General features: G+C 54.0%; 1 protein-coding gene across 4 annotated transcripts in view; it reads left to right on the forward strand.

Annotated features, from left to right (window-relative positions):
- Nucleotides 1-72: 72 nt before the first annotated feature.
- The window catches only part of SPIRE2 (spire type actin nucleation factor 2), a 50983-nt gene continuing 37116 nt past the window's right edge, over nt 73-13939 (forward strand). The window contains exon 1 of one of the 4 annotated variants that reach the window (XM_024234032.3): nt 73-1834. In XM_024234032.3, the coding sequence (XP_024089800.2) occupies nt 1750-1834 (85 nt within the window). In that variant the 5' untranslated portion in view covers nt 73-1749. Of the gene's footprint in view, nt 1835-11303; nt 11624-13939 lie in introns of those variants that run through there. The other 3 variants (XM_024234031.3, XM_054534377.2, XM_054534376.2) reach the window with 3 other exon arrangements.

Consider the following 13939-nt stretch of genomic DNA (forward strand, 5'->3'; position numbering starts at 1 on the left):
GCGGCCAGGCGCGCACGCCCGTTGGCTGGCGGCGGCCAGGCCACGCCCCTCAGGTCGAGGCCTTGCGTCGTGGCCATGTTGGTCGTGGGGGAGGCGCCTGCGCGCGGTGAGGTCCTGCTTGGGTTTGCTTTTGCCGCCGCGATGGGCGTCTCGCGCGGGCAGACTGAGGCCCCTCAGGCGTGGTTCCTGCCGGGAATGACTGGGGTTGGTCCTGAAGAGACCACCTGGCCAACCAAGCCGAAGCAGGCTCAGAGCCCCGCGGGGAGCGCAAAGCCGCGCGCGCCTCTGAGCTCCGGGCAGCCGCTGTTCCTCCCGGGGGCCGAAGGGTTCCCCCGTAGGGCGGCGTTTCGGCAGCCGGAGACCGCGCGGTGGCCGCGCCTGTGGTCCCAGCGCTTTGGGAGGCCGAGGCTGGAGGATCGCTTGAGCCCAGGAATTCCAGACCAACCTGGGCAACAGAGCGAGACCCCATCACTTTTCTTTCTTTTCTTTTTTTTTTCCTTTTTTTGAGACAGAGTCTCCCTCTGTCGCCCAGGCTGGAGTGCAGCGGCGCGATCTCGGCTCACTGCAACGTCTGCCTCCTGGGTTCAGGTGATTCTCCTGCCTCAGCCTCCCAAGTAGCTGGGATTACAGGTGCGCGCCACCACGCCTGGATGATTTTTGTTATTTTTAGTAGAGACAGCGTTTCGCCATGTTGGCCCAGGCTAGTCTCGAACTCCGGACCTCAGGTGATCCGCCCGCCTCGGCCTCCCAAAGTGCTGGGATTACAGGCGTGAGCCGTCGCACCCGGCCGAGACCCTGTCTTTTAACCAGACTGGGCGGCAGAGCGAGACTGCCTCAAAACAAAACCAAACATAAGAATTCGTAAATGCAAGTACCTAGGGGAAGCTAATGTGCCTCAAAGCCCTGGGGAAGTAGAGGCCCCAGAGACCCATCCCCATCCTCTGGCAGTGGCCTTGGAACCACCGAAGGGATTCAGCCCAAGGGCCGCGTTCTCGGAAGGCGCCTTTATTGTGTAGATTGCTTAGACGACGTTCAGCGCCACAAACGAAGAGCCGAGGCACAGAGTGGGGCCTTGGATTCATGAGCTGGGGATGGAGCAGGAATGAGAATTCGGAGTCCATGAAACCCCCTCGAAGACTCCTGCACGGCCCGACTCGGACACTTTGCAATCTGCTGGTCGAGGGCGATGGTGTGAACTCAGGGAACAGCCTGAGATCGCGCCGCTGCACTCCAGCCTGGGCAACAAAGCAAGACCCTGTTTCAAAAACAAAAAAATAACACAAAGCAATTAACAGGACTAGACTCAGAGGTGACCGAGAAATTGAAACAGGCTGGAAATTTAAAATAACTGTGATTAATATGTGGAGGTCTCTTGTATGAAAGGTGAACAATATGCATGAGGAGGAAACTCATCAAATTGTAAGAAAGGAAGAACGCTGATAACAGGTAATGCTTCTGATGGGGCAGCAGTAGGATCAACACAGCTGAGAAAAATAGGAATTACCCACATTGGAAAACAAAGAAGAAAAAGTTTTTTTTAAAAAAAAGCATCCAAGAACTGTGGGAAAACATTAAATGATATAATATGCATGTAATAGGACTCCCAAAAGAAGAAGAAAGAACAAATCGGAAAAAATGTTTGAAGAGAAAATTACTAACAATTCTCCCAAAATAATGAAAGACAACAAAATGCAGACCTGAGCTCAGAGCACACACAAAACTTGATAAATATGAGCCCCTGCCTCACACATGCACTGTATTCAAACTGTGGAAATCAGAGAGAAAACCGTGAAGATGGCCGGAGAAAAAAGATACGTTAACTACAGTAGCAAAGGTAAGAATTCCAGCCTGGGCAATATGGCAAGACCCCATCTCTACAAAAAATGTAAAATATTTTTTGTATTTTTTGTATTGCCCAGTGTGGTGACAGAAGCCTGTAGTCCTGTGGGCGGAGGATTACCCAGGTGCCAAGGCAAGAGACCGAAGGCACAAACTGTTTCAGTATAATAAAATCGTTCAAATAAGAACAGTCATAATACAAATTAGATATACAGATGATCATGGACAGTTATCAATTATTATAAACATTAATCATTAGCTTTTAATATTACTCTTTGTTGCATTACTAATATAACCTAGGAATAACCGGTGGGTATAGGGTCAGGTGCTGAAGGGACACTGTGAGAAGTGAATAGAAGGCAAGAGGTGAACCTTCTGTCACGCCCGCATAAGGGCTGCTTGAGGGCTCCTTGGTGAAGCGGTAACACCAGTGTCTGGGAAGGCACCCGTTACTTAGCAGACCGTGAAAGCGAGTCTCCTTTCCTTGGAGGAGTCAGGGAACACTCTGCTCCACCAGCTTCTTGTGGGAGGCTGGATATTATCCAGGCCTGTGTGCAGTCATCCGGAGGCCTAACCCCTCCCTGTGGTGCTTCAGTGGTCACGCTCCTTGTTCACTTTTCTTGCTCCTCCAGTACTCCTGGTTCTTCTTTGAAGTTCGTAGTAGATAGCAGTAGAAGAAATAGTGAAAGTCTTAAAGTCTTTGATCTTTCTTATAAGTGCAGAGAAGAAAATGCTGTCGTATGCTGCTTTCTCTCTCTGCTTCAGCTACCTAAAAAGGAAGGGCCCCCTATCCTGTAATCACGTGACATGCTTCACCTTGTCAATCACTTAGAAGATTCACCTTCCTTACGCTGCCCCCTTGTCATGTATGCAATAGATATCAAAGAGCCCAGCCGTTCGGGGCCACTACCAGTCTCCGCGTCTTGATGGTAGTGGTCCCCCGGGCCCAGCTGTTTTCTCTTTATCTCTTTGTCTTGTGTCTTTATTTATTACAATCTCTCTTCTCCGTACATGGGGAGAACACCCGCCAAGCCCTGTAGGGCTGGACCCTACATAGTCCCAGCTACTTGGGAGGCTAAGGTGAGAGGATCACTTGAGCCCAGGAGGCTGAGGCTGCAGGGAACCACTATCACGCCACTGCACTCCAGCCTGGATGACAGAGTGATACCCTGTCTCAAAAAAAAAAAAAAAAAGGCAGGGGCGGTGCGCACGGTGGCTCACACTTGTAATCCCGGCATTTTGGGGGGCTGAGGCCAGTGGATCACCTGAGGTCAGGAGTTTGAGACTAGCCTGGCCAACATGGTGAAATCTCAACTCTACTAAAAATACAAAAATTGACCAGGTGTGGTGGCTCATGCCTGTAATCCCAGCACTTTGGGAGGCCAAGGCAGGTGGATCACCTGAGGTTGGGAGTTCAAGACCAGCCTGACGAACATGGGGAAACCCCGTCTCTACTAAAAGTACAAAATCAGCCAGGCATGGTGGTGCATGCCTGTAATCCTAGCTACTCGGGAGGCTGAGGCAGGAGAATCACTTGAACCCAGGAGGCGGAGGTTGCAGTAAACCAAGATTGCACCACTGCACTCCATCCTGGGCAACTAGAGCAAAACTCTGTCTTGGCCCAGTGCAGTGGCTCACGCCTATAATCCCAGCACTTTGGGAGGCTGAGGCAGGCGGATCACTTGAGATCAGGAGTTCGAGACCAGTCTGGACAACATGGTGAAACCCCATCTCTACCAAAACTACAAAAATTAGCCGAGTGTGGTGGCGGGTGTATGTAATTCCAGCTACTCAGGAGGCTGAGGCAGGAGAATTGCTTGAACCCAGGAGGCGGAGCTTGCAGTGAGCCGAGATCGTGCCACTGCACTCCAGCCTGGGCAACAGAGCGAGACTCTGTCTCAAAAAAAAAAAAAGATAATTTTCTGTCTAGGACAAGTGGGGTGGCTCGTGACTGTAATCCCAGTGCTTTGGGAGGCTGAGGTGGGTAGATCACCTGAGGTCAGGAGTTCGAATTTGGCCTGGCCAACGTCATGAAACCCCATCTCTACTAAAAATACAAAATTAGCCGGGCGTGGTGGCGAGTGCCTGTAATTGCAGCTACTTGGGAGGCTGAGACTGGAGAATCGCTTGAACCCAGGAGATGGAGGTTGCAATGAGCTGAGATCATGCCAACTCCAGCCTGGGTGAGAGAGCGAGACTCTGTCTCAAAAAAAAAAAAAAAAAAAGCTGGGTATGGCGGCTCGCACCTGTAATCCCAGCACTTTGGGAGGCCAAGGTGGGCAGATTACCTGAAGTCAGGAGTTTGAGACCAGCCTCCCCAACATGGAGAAACCTGGTCTCTACTAAAAATACAAAAAATGAGCCGGCTGTGGTGGCGGGCACCTGTAATCCCAGCTACTTGGGAGGCTGAGACAGGAGAATCGCTTCAGCCTGGGAGGCAGAGCTTGCAGTGAACTGAGATCATGCCACTGCACTCCAGCCTGGGCAACAAGAGCAAAACTCCATCTCAAAAAAGAAAAGAAAAGAAAAGTTCATCTGTCCTTTGATGTGGCACATCTTTTATAATGGCCTGTTCTGCCTCTGCCTTGTCACTGAGCAGTGTGGAGAGAATTATGCCCATCAGTTGTGAGGAACTTCTGCATTCTTTTTTTTTTTTTTTAAGATGGAGTCTCACTCTGTCGCCCAGGCTGGACTGCAGTGGCATGATCTTGGCTCACTGCAACCACTGCCTTCCAGGTTCAAGCGATTCTCCCGCCTCAGCCTCCTGACTAGCTGGGATTACAGGTGCCTGCCACCATGCCCGTGTAATTTTTGTATTTTTAGTAGAGACAGTGTTTCGCCATGTTGGCCAGGATGGTCTCAAACTCCTGACCTCAGGTGATCCGCCCGCCTCGGCCTCCCAAAGTGCTGGGATTACAGGCGTGAGCCACCGTGCCTGGACTTTTTTTTTTTTTTGAGACAGGGTCTCACTCTGCCACCAAGGCTAGAGTGGCGCAGTCTCATCTCACTACAACCTCCGCCTCCCAGGCCCATGGTCCTCCTGCCTCAGCCTCCTAAAGTGCTGGGACGACAGGTGTGAGGTGCCACGCCCAGCCTATTTCTCTCATCTTACAATGTTCAGGCCCCTGGGCAGGCACTGGAGGTGCTTTCACCATCTGAGACGATGTTTGCTGTCACATGTGGGGAGGAGCTTGTCAACCCCATGTTCACACAGGAACTAGTGTCTAAGTGACACATCTCAGCGTGTCTCATTCTTGGTTTTTTTTTTTTTTTTTTTTGAGACACAGAGTTTCACTCTTGTCATCCAGGCTAGAGTGCAATGGTAAGATGTCGGCTCACCGCAACCTCCACCTCCCGGGTTCGAGAGATTCTCCTGCCTCAGCTTCCCAAGTAGCTGGGATTACAGCCCTGTGCCACCATGCCTGACTAATTTTGTATTTTTAGTAGAGATGGAGTTTCTCCATGTTGGTCAGGCTGGTCTCAAACTCCCAACTCCCAACCTCAGGTGATCCACCCGCCTCAACCTCCCCAAGTGTTGGGATTACAGGTGTGAGCCACCGCGCCCAGCCAGGACCCACTCATTTTTAACCACCTTGCTTTATCTGTTCAAAAGAGAAACAAATTCAACATGTGTAAATAACTCTGACCGCCCTCAATAGGAAGCAGACAGGGCCTTGAGTATTCCTCTCATTGCCTGACCCCGAATCGCAGCATGAGTGTCTCTCTTCACCATACCGCACGGGTCCTGCTCGCTGACCCAGCCCGCCTGCTGTCCAGGGCTTCCTCTGTCTCTGCTCTGGGACCTCCCCATGGCCACACATTCCGCCGCATGGTCTGGATCCCTCGCGGTGTCTGGGTTCAGCCATGCTCAGCCTCTGTGTCTTTTCGGTCACCAGCCTAGAAACCCTGGGGCACCCCGGGCCGGAAGCCTTCCCTCAGATCTGTCCTGAGTTCCCTTTCAGAGATCAAGCCCAGTCTGGCTCAATCTTGCACCCCTTGGGATCCACGGCCTGCATAGTTACCCTAAAATAAAGCACAAAACCAGGGCTCTCAGATGTCTGCTTTTCCTCCTGGGCCCCTGAGCTCTGACCCCGCCTGGCTGCACGGACCGTGACAAAGAGAGTATTCAGGGGCCTCGGGGGTGCAGGAGGCCGGGCTGCTCACCCGTACAGTGTGCACAGAATCCCTCGGGAGGAGCCGACCTTGTTTTTGAGTCTGAAATGGAATGAGTAAGGCATGGCCAAAGAAACCTCTGCACTCCACTGGCAACAGGTGAAGTGGCTCTGCCTGTGTCTAGATGGTGGAGGAGGCCTTTGACCTGAAGTTGACTTTGTGTCTGACTTGCTCTGACTTCTGTCCCAAGGCACTCAGGGCTCTTGCTATGCCACCTTGGACCCTGGGGCCCTGCACTTGTCTCTTGAAATGAAGAACCCTGGAATTCTCTGTGTAATTAGAGCCACAGAACACCTGGGGAACCAGCGCCAACTTACCTTCTCAGCCTCCAGGAACCTACAGTTGAGATCTTGTAGGCTCTGTCTGTAAAGATGCTGAGAGGTATAATTCCTAGAGCTTTTTAATCTGTGGCCAACTGCAGTCATCAGCCACACAGCCCCTCTGAGTGCACTGCCATGGTGTGGAGACGATTTACAGCCCGTCAAAGGGCTCCGTCTGATATTATTGAAAGCACCAAACACAGAGCATGGGAAAAAGCAAACATGACCAGTGGGTTCCTGATTGACGTCGGCACCTGGAGCCCTTCCCCACCTGCTGTGCTGGTCTTTGTTTCCTTGTGTACCGTTGCTCTGCCTGTAAGATCAGAGGGGCAGGCACCTACCTGGGGTTGCCCTGCTCTTTCCCCAGGCATAAGAATTTACCAGTGCCTGGTAAATTGGCATGAATGAGCAGCTTGTACCATAAGATAAACATTTTGGGGGTGTTTCTGCTAATGTGATAACTTGATAAAGTGATTATCCAGCCCCAAGCACTGGTGGATTAATCGTCACACTAAATGTCTCTAGTTTGTCCCCAAGCGGAGCAGCCCAGTTACTGATAATTTCCCTCTCCCAGGATTTCCTAATCTACTGGAAATGAAGGATAAGGAGCATGTTTGTAGATGTAGGCAATCCATAACTGTAGAAATGGCCTTGGTCTAAAGCACGTTTGTCCAACCCGTGGCCTGCGGGCTGCATGCAGCCCAGGAAAGCTTTGAATGCAGCCCAACACAAACTCTTAAACTTTCTTAAAACATTGTGAGATTTATGCACAGAGCTATTGGTGGTGTATTTTATGTGTGGCTCAAGACAATTCGTCTTCCAGTGTGGTCCAGGGAAGCCAAAAGATTGGACACCTCTGCTCTAAAGCTTTCCAAGCTGACTTAATGACTGACCTACATCAATCTCTACAATGCTTCTCGTTGAGTCCCTTTTTTTGTTTGTTTGTTTTTTGAGACGGAGTTTCACTGTGTCACCAGGCTGGAATGCAGTGGTGCAATCTCGGCTCAGTGCAACCTCCGCCTCCTGGGTTCAAGCGATTCTCCTGCCTCGGCCTCTTGAGTAGCTGGGACTACAGGCACGCGCCACCAGGCCCAGCTAATTTTTGTATTTTTATTTTTATTTTTTATTTATTTTTTTGAGACAGAGTCTCGCTCTGTCGCCCAGGCTGGAGTGCAGTGGCGCGATCTCGGCTCACTGCAACCTCCGCCTCCCAGGTTCATGCCTTTCTCCTGCCTCAGCCTCCCGAGTAGCTGGGACTACAGGCGCCTGCCACCACACCCGGCTAATTTTTTGTATTTTTAGTAGAGATGGGGTTTCACCGTGTTAGCCAGGATGGTCTCGATCTCCTGACCTCGTGATCCACCCACCTTGGCCTCCCAAAGTGCTGGGATTACAGGCGTGAGCCACCGCGCCCGGCCCGTGAGGCCCTTTGAGTAAGAAAGAAGGTCCTCTTGTGCCCCAGCCAGCTTCCCATTAGGGTAATTACCATCTTCTGCTCAATTGTCCCCGGCCAGTGCTGCACTGTGGCAGTGATGAGGCTGCAAGTCCGAAGAGTGCTCTGGGGTGGTGGCCAGTCATGGTGAGAGCAACGTCCCCCACCTTGACTTCTGGCAAGAAGCGGTGAGACCTACTCAGTGGAGTGTTGCAAATGGAAGCCTTTTTTTTTTTGAGACGGAGTCTCGCTCTGTCGCCCAGGCTGGAGTGCAGTGGCGCGATCTCGGCTCACTGCAAGCTTTGCCTCCTGGGCTCACGCCATTCTCCTGCTTCAGCCTCCTGAGTAGCTGGAACTACAGGCGCCCGCCACCACTCCCGGCTAATTTTTTGTATTTTTTAGTAGAGATGGGGTTTCACCGTGTTAGCCAGGATGGTCTCGATCTCTTGACCTCGTGATCTGTCCGCCTCGGCCTCCCAAAGTGCTGGGATTATAGGAGTGAGCCACTGTGCTCGGCTGCAAATGGAAGTCTTTATCCCCATGCATTCTGAAGGAAGAAACCACCCTGTGTGTGGGCCCAAGGATCAGCCTCAGACGTCAGCAGAGAACAATTCCCCATCATCACACAACTGGCAGTGTTTGGGCCAGGGACTTTGGTTACCACGAATGTAGAGACTGCTGCTCCTGTGTAATAAGATGCCTCATGGAAGGTTTTCTGATGTTGTTCTTCTAAGCCAGAACTTCAAATTCCTAACTTATCCATCGTTGGTACCCATGCTGGGGGCGGCAGGGACAGATCAGGAGGGGAGATCTGCTTGAGTGCCAGGTTTGTGGTACACGGTATTCAGGGCATGGCACCCCATCCCCACCCCACTCATCTCCAATTTTCCTTCTGCAAAACCCCAGTGTACCTATTAGTCTTTATGCATCTATTTACTAGAGACGGGGCCTCACTGTCACCCAGGCTGGAGCGCAGTGGTGCAATCACAGCGCACTGCAGCCTCGACCTCCCAGGCTGGAGCGCAGTGGTGCAATCACAGCGCACTGCAGCCTCGACCTCCCAGGCTGGAGCGCAGTGGTGCAATCACAGCGCACTGCAGCCTCGACCTCCCAGGCTGGAGCGCAGTGGTGCAATCACAGCGCACTGCAGCCTCGACCTCCCAGGCTGGAGCGCAGTGGTGCAATCACAGTGCACTGCAGCCTCGACCTCCCAGGCTGGAGCGCAGTGGTGCAATCACAGCGCACTGCAGCCTCGACTTCCCAGGCTCAAGTGGTCCTCCTGCCTTACCCTCCCAAGTAGCTGGGACCACCAGCACACACCACCACACCTGGCTATTGTTTTTAAAGTTTTTTAGCGATAGGGTCTCATGTTGCCCAGGCAGGTCTCGAACTCCTGGGTTCAAGACCTCGGGTTGCCTCGGCCTCCCAAAGTGCTGGGATTACAGGCATGAGCCACCGTGTCCAGCCCACTCCTGTTACTTTTGGTTGTGTTTTAGCTTGGGGAACCAAAGAAAGATGTGAATGTTGCCCCGCTATTGATTATAAAAACTTTAGGCATGGCTGGGCACAGTGGCTCACGCCTGTAATCCCAGCACTTTGAGAGGCCGATGCGGGTGGATCATGAGGTCAGGATATCGAGACCATCCTGGCTAATACAGTGAAACCCCGTCTCTACTAAAAAAATACAAAAAATTAGCTGGGCGTGGTGGCAGGCGCCTGTAGTCCCAGCTACTCAGGAGGCTGAGGCAGGAGAATGACGTAAACCTGGGAGGCGGAGCTTGCAGTGAGCCGAGATTGCGTCACTGCACTCTAGCCTGGGCGACAGAGCGAGACTCTGTCTCAAAACAAACAAACAAACTTTAGGCACAATTTGTCGTCATCAGACTCCTTTCTGCTTACAGATGAAAAGTCCAGCTGGACCGGGCGACGTGGCTCATGCCTGTAACCCCAGCACCTTGGGAGGCTGAGGCAGGGGGATCACCTAAGGTCAGGATTTTGAGACCAGCCTGGCCAACATGGCGAAACCACCCAAAAAATTATCCGGGCGTGGTGGCAGGCGCCTGTAATTCCAGCTACTTTGAGGCTGAGGCAGGAGAATCGCTTGAATCCGGGAGGTAGAGGTTGCAGTGAGCCAAGGTCGCGCCACTGCACTCCAGCCTGGGCAATAAGAGCAAAACTTCTCAAAAAAATAAAAAGAAAGGAAAAGAAAAGAAAAGTCCGGCTGGACTGGGCGTGGTTGCTCACGCTTGTAATCCCAGTACTTTGGGAGACCAAGGTGGCTGGACTGCTTGAGCCCAGGAATTCAAGACCAGCCTGGGCAACATGGTGAGATCCCATATCTACAAAAAATAAAAAAAATCAGCTGGGCGTGGTGGTTCATGCCTTTAGTCCCATCTACTCAGGAAGCTGAGGTGGGAGGATCACTTGAGCCCAAGAATTTGAGGTTCTAGTGAGCTACGATTGTACTGTTGCACTTCAGCCTGGGTGAGACCTTGTCTCTAAGAAAAAAAAAATCATTGTGGAACTTCTTTTCTGGGATGGGATCTCACTGTTGTCCAGGCAGGTCTAGAGCTCCTGGGTGACCAGGGAACTTCAAGTGCCCCAAGTTTCACCTCTGACCTGCATCAGAATCTCCAGCCCTGGAGCCCAGGAATCTGCATTTCATGACCCCGGGTGGTACTGGCAGCACCCAGGCTTGGGACCGTTTATGCCCCAACTGCATTTTCTTGCCCAGTTATTCAGATCTGGCACAGCTATGAAGAGGCCTGGGGATGAGCCCCAACCGAGCTCCCCTTGCGTCCATCAGGCAAACATCCAGTCTCCAGGAGTGACCCGGCCTGAAGACACAAACACGCCCCAAATGCGATGCACGCCATCACTGGCCAACCGTGTGTGTGTTTATTTTTCACGGACACCCTAGAGACCTCACTGCAGGCACATTCCCTGCTAGGCAGAGGCATTTATTAAGGGCTTCATACCTGAAGGCCGGATGCGGGGAGTCGCCCTCACCCCAGCCACCCTGCGACAACCCCCGGAGGTCACCTTGCCCGGGGCTCGGGGAGGCCACTGCGGGCTTTGTCTGCTCAGCTCCTCCCGGCTCCCTCCCACGTTCCCAGCGGCAAACCTCCCAGGCCCCCCGCGGTCACCGCAGTGTCCCCGGCTGGATGCTGGCCTGGGCTTTTGTGGGCATCGGCCGTCTGGGTCTGCGGGGGAGCGTCGGGGGTGTCATCGCGAGTCCGAGCGCGCGGGCCCTGGCCCATGTCTGCACCCCCCAACCCTCACCCCGGTCCTGCCCAGCACCCTGGAGGGGTTCGCACCCCGGCCTCGGTCCCGCGCCCCCGCGTCCCCAGCCCTGAGCCCCAGCCTGTCCGCACCTGCCCGCGCCTCGCCGTCCCCCTCCCCCTCCCCCTCCGGGCCTCTCCCCGCGCGCCCTCCACTCCCCGCCCCTCCCACGTCCCTCCCCCTCCTCACCCCTCCGCGCCCCGCCCCCGTCGCCGCCCCGCCTCCAACCTGAGGCGCTCGCGCGGGGCGGGGCGGCCAGGCTGACCCTGCGCGGCGGAAGGCGCGGCTGCATGGACGCGGGCCCGGCGCGCGGGAGGCGATGACGGCCCCGCCATGGCCCGGGCGGGCAGCTGCGGCGGCGACGCGGCGGGCGCGGGGCGGCCGGAGCCCTGGGAGCTGTCCCTGGAGGAGGTGCTGAAGGCCTACGAGCAGCCGCTCAACGAGGAGCAGGCGTGGGCCGTGTGCTTCCAGGGCTGCCGCGGGCTGCGGGGCTCGCCGGGCCGGCGCCTGCGGGATACCGGGGACCTCCTGCTGCGCGGGGACGGCTCGGTCGGGGCGCGGGAGCCCGAGGCCGCGGGTGAGGCCGGGGGCGGGGCAGCCGGCGGGGACCGCGGTCTGGGGCGTCCGTCCCGCCCCCTGGGTGGGGGTTGTCCCGGCGGAGAGGCTGCGACCGGTTCTGGAGCGGGAGACCCCCCTTTCTGCGGGACCCGGAGCTCCCTCCCTCCCACCTCCGTCTCTCCTTCCCTCCTTCTTTCCTCCCTCCTTCTCTCCCTCCTTCCTCTCCCTCCCCTGCTCTGGACGTTCCTCTCCCGGACCCCCCCACCTGACGCCTCTCCAAGCACGGGGCGGGCTGCTCCCCGGTGGCCTGGCTTCCTCCGGGAGAGGGACTTGGGCCGGTGGCTCAGGGAGCACGGAGCTGGGCCTTTGCTGGGGCGACTCCTCCCCTGCCTTCAGCAGGAAAGGAGACAGAAGCGTCCCCTTGGGGCATTTTCTCCTGGGTGGGAGGTGGGGGCCTGTGCCTCACTTGGCGTCTGAACTGACACTAAATTCCTGGATTTAACTGGGAGAGGAAGGGGTGTGTAAAGTTGGGGGGACGACCTGCTTGGTGTTTCTATTCTTAACCATCAACCAGAACCAACAATTAAGCCCTAGAAAGATACTTGAAGTTAGTGAGAATGGTGAGCTTAAGTGATTATTTACCCTTTACAAAAAATCGAAAGTGATTTCTTCCCTGGAGAGCTGGAGTGCTGGCTTGGAGCATGTGATATCACTCCAAAAGCTGGTACCCTGCCGGGGGCGGGGGGCAGAGGCAGGCTGTGTGTTTGCCACACTCTCTCCAGGCCTGAGAACTGTGGGTTTGCATGAGCAGGCCTCTGTGGAGGACCAGGAAGGGCCAGGGCAAGGCCAGACAGAAGCAAGCGACAGAGCCACGCGGGGCAGGGTGTGCTGTGCCCCACCCAAGGGCCCTTCCTTGTTCCTTCACCAGGTCCTGCTCATCCTGGAGCCCCCCCTCCCCCACCCCCCAGCTGCCTCCACACTCCTGCCATTTGCAGTATCCCACACAGGTGACAGCAAGAGCAGGCCCTGAGGTTTTACTCCCTCTGGAGAAACCCGAGGCGCAGGCTTGCGCGGGCACTCAGACAGTGGCAGCGTTCAGATTCAGTGTGGCGTCCCTCAGGGCTGTGCCGACTGCCGCCCAGAGGGTGGGCTGAGACGGCAGGTGCATGGGGCCCAGGAGGCTGCATGCTCACAGAGCCTCTGTGAAAGGGTGCCTGGACTTCACCCCATTCGTGGAGATGAGTGCAGAGCAGGAGGGGGCCGTAGGCAGCCTGGTTGTTCTGACCCTCTGACTGTAAATAGGCAGCCTGGTTGGTCTGACCCTCTGACTGTAAAGATGAGGAAACCGAGGCACACAGTGATAAGTGGTTTGCCGGTGGTTAGAATCCAGAGCTCATTTGTCCGAGCTGTGTGGGAGCCCAGCCGCCTGCTTCCTGTTGGTGCTGTGCAAGGCGTCCTCAGAGCAGTGATCTGATTCTCTCCACCTCCATCCCTGGGTGGAGTGGCCCCTTCCTGGTCCTCACAGTCCTGGCAGCAGTTCCTGGCTGGGGTTCAAAGTTCAGGCAGGGCACTGTGTTGACCTTAGGGGGCGGTACCCGCCTATGGTCCAGTTCATTTTTTATTTGATACGATCTTTGTTTTCTGTTCATAACCCTGTCTCATGAAGGTGAATGAGGTTTATGACTTGCTGTCTCCTGAAGGTTTAAGAAAAATCTATTACCTTGAACTTTCTCTGCCATCCTTGTGGTGCTTCTGAGTCAGCTGAGACATCAGGCCAGCTGTCTCCTCAAAGGTGGCCAACCCAGCCTTTCTCTGGGACTTAAGTGATACGTAAATACATTAAAAGATGCATATTTATTTCTCCCTGTAAATATAAATAGAAAAACATCCACATCTCACTTGTTGGCATTTTAGTCTCAGTTTTTTACACCAGTTGAATTTCTCAACCTGTAACCTTGGGTCTTCAGTACCCACTCTCTCACACAAACTGAATATGGGCAGTAGGTGTGTAAAACAACTTTGAAAAAAACCAACAACAAACTAAACCATATTTAGGAAGATGAATAATATTATCTTAGCACACAAATAGTAATACTTCTTATTTCCAAGCTAAGATTAGGAAAAAAATGACTAGAAGAGACTTTCTAATCTTTATTCTGAAGACTTTGTAACTGCTTAGAAGCTTTTTTCTTTTTCTTTTTCTTTTTTTTTTTTTTTTGAGATGGAGTCTTAACTCTGTTGCCCAGGCTGGAGTGCAGTGGTGGGATCTCAGCTCACTGCAAGCTCTGCCTCCCGGGTTCACGCCATTCTCCTGCCTCAGCCTCCCCAGTAGCTA

This window comes from Pongo abelii, chromosome 18, assembly GCF_028885655.2.
Source record: "Pongo abelii isolate AG06213 chromosome 18, NHGRI_mPonAbe1-v2.0_pri, whole genome shotgun sequence".
Classification (NCBI taxonomy): Eukaryota; Metazoa; Chordata; class Mammalia; order Primates; family Hominidae; genus Pongo; species Pongo abelii.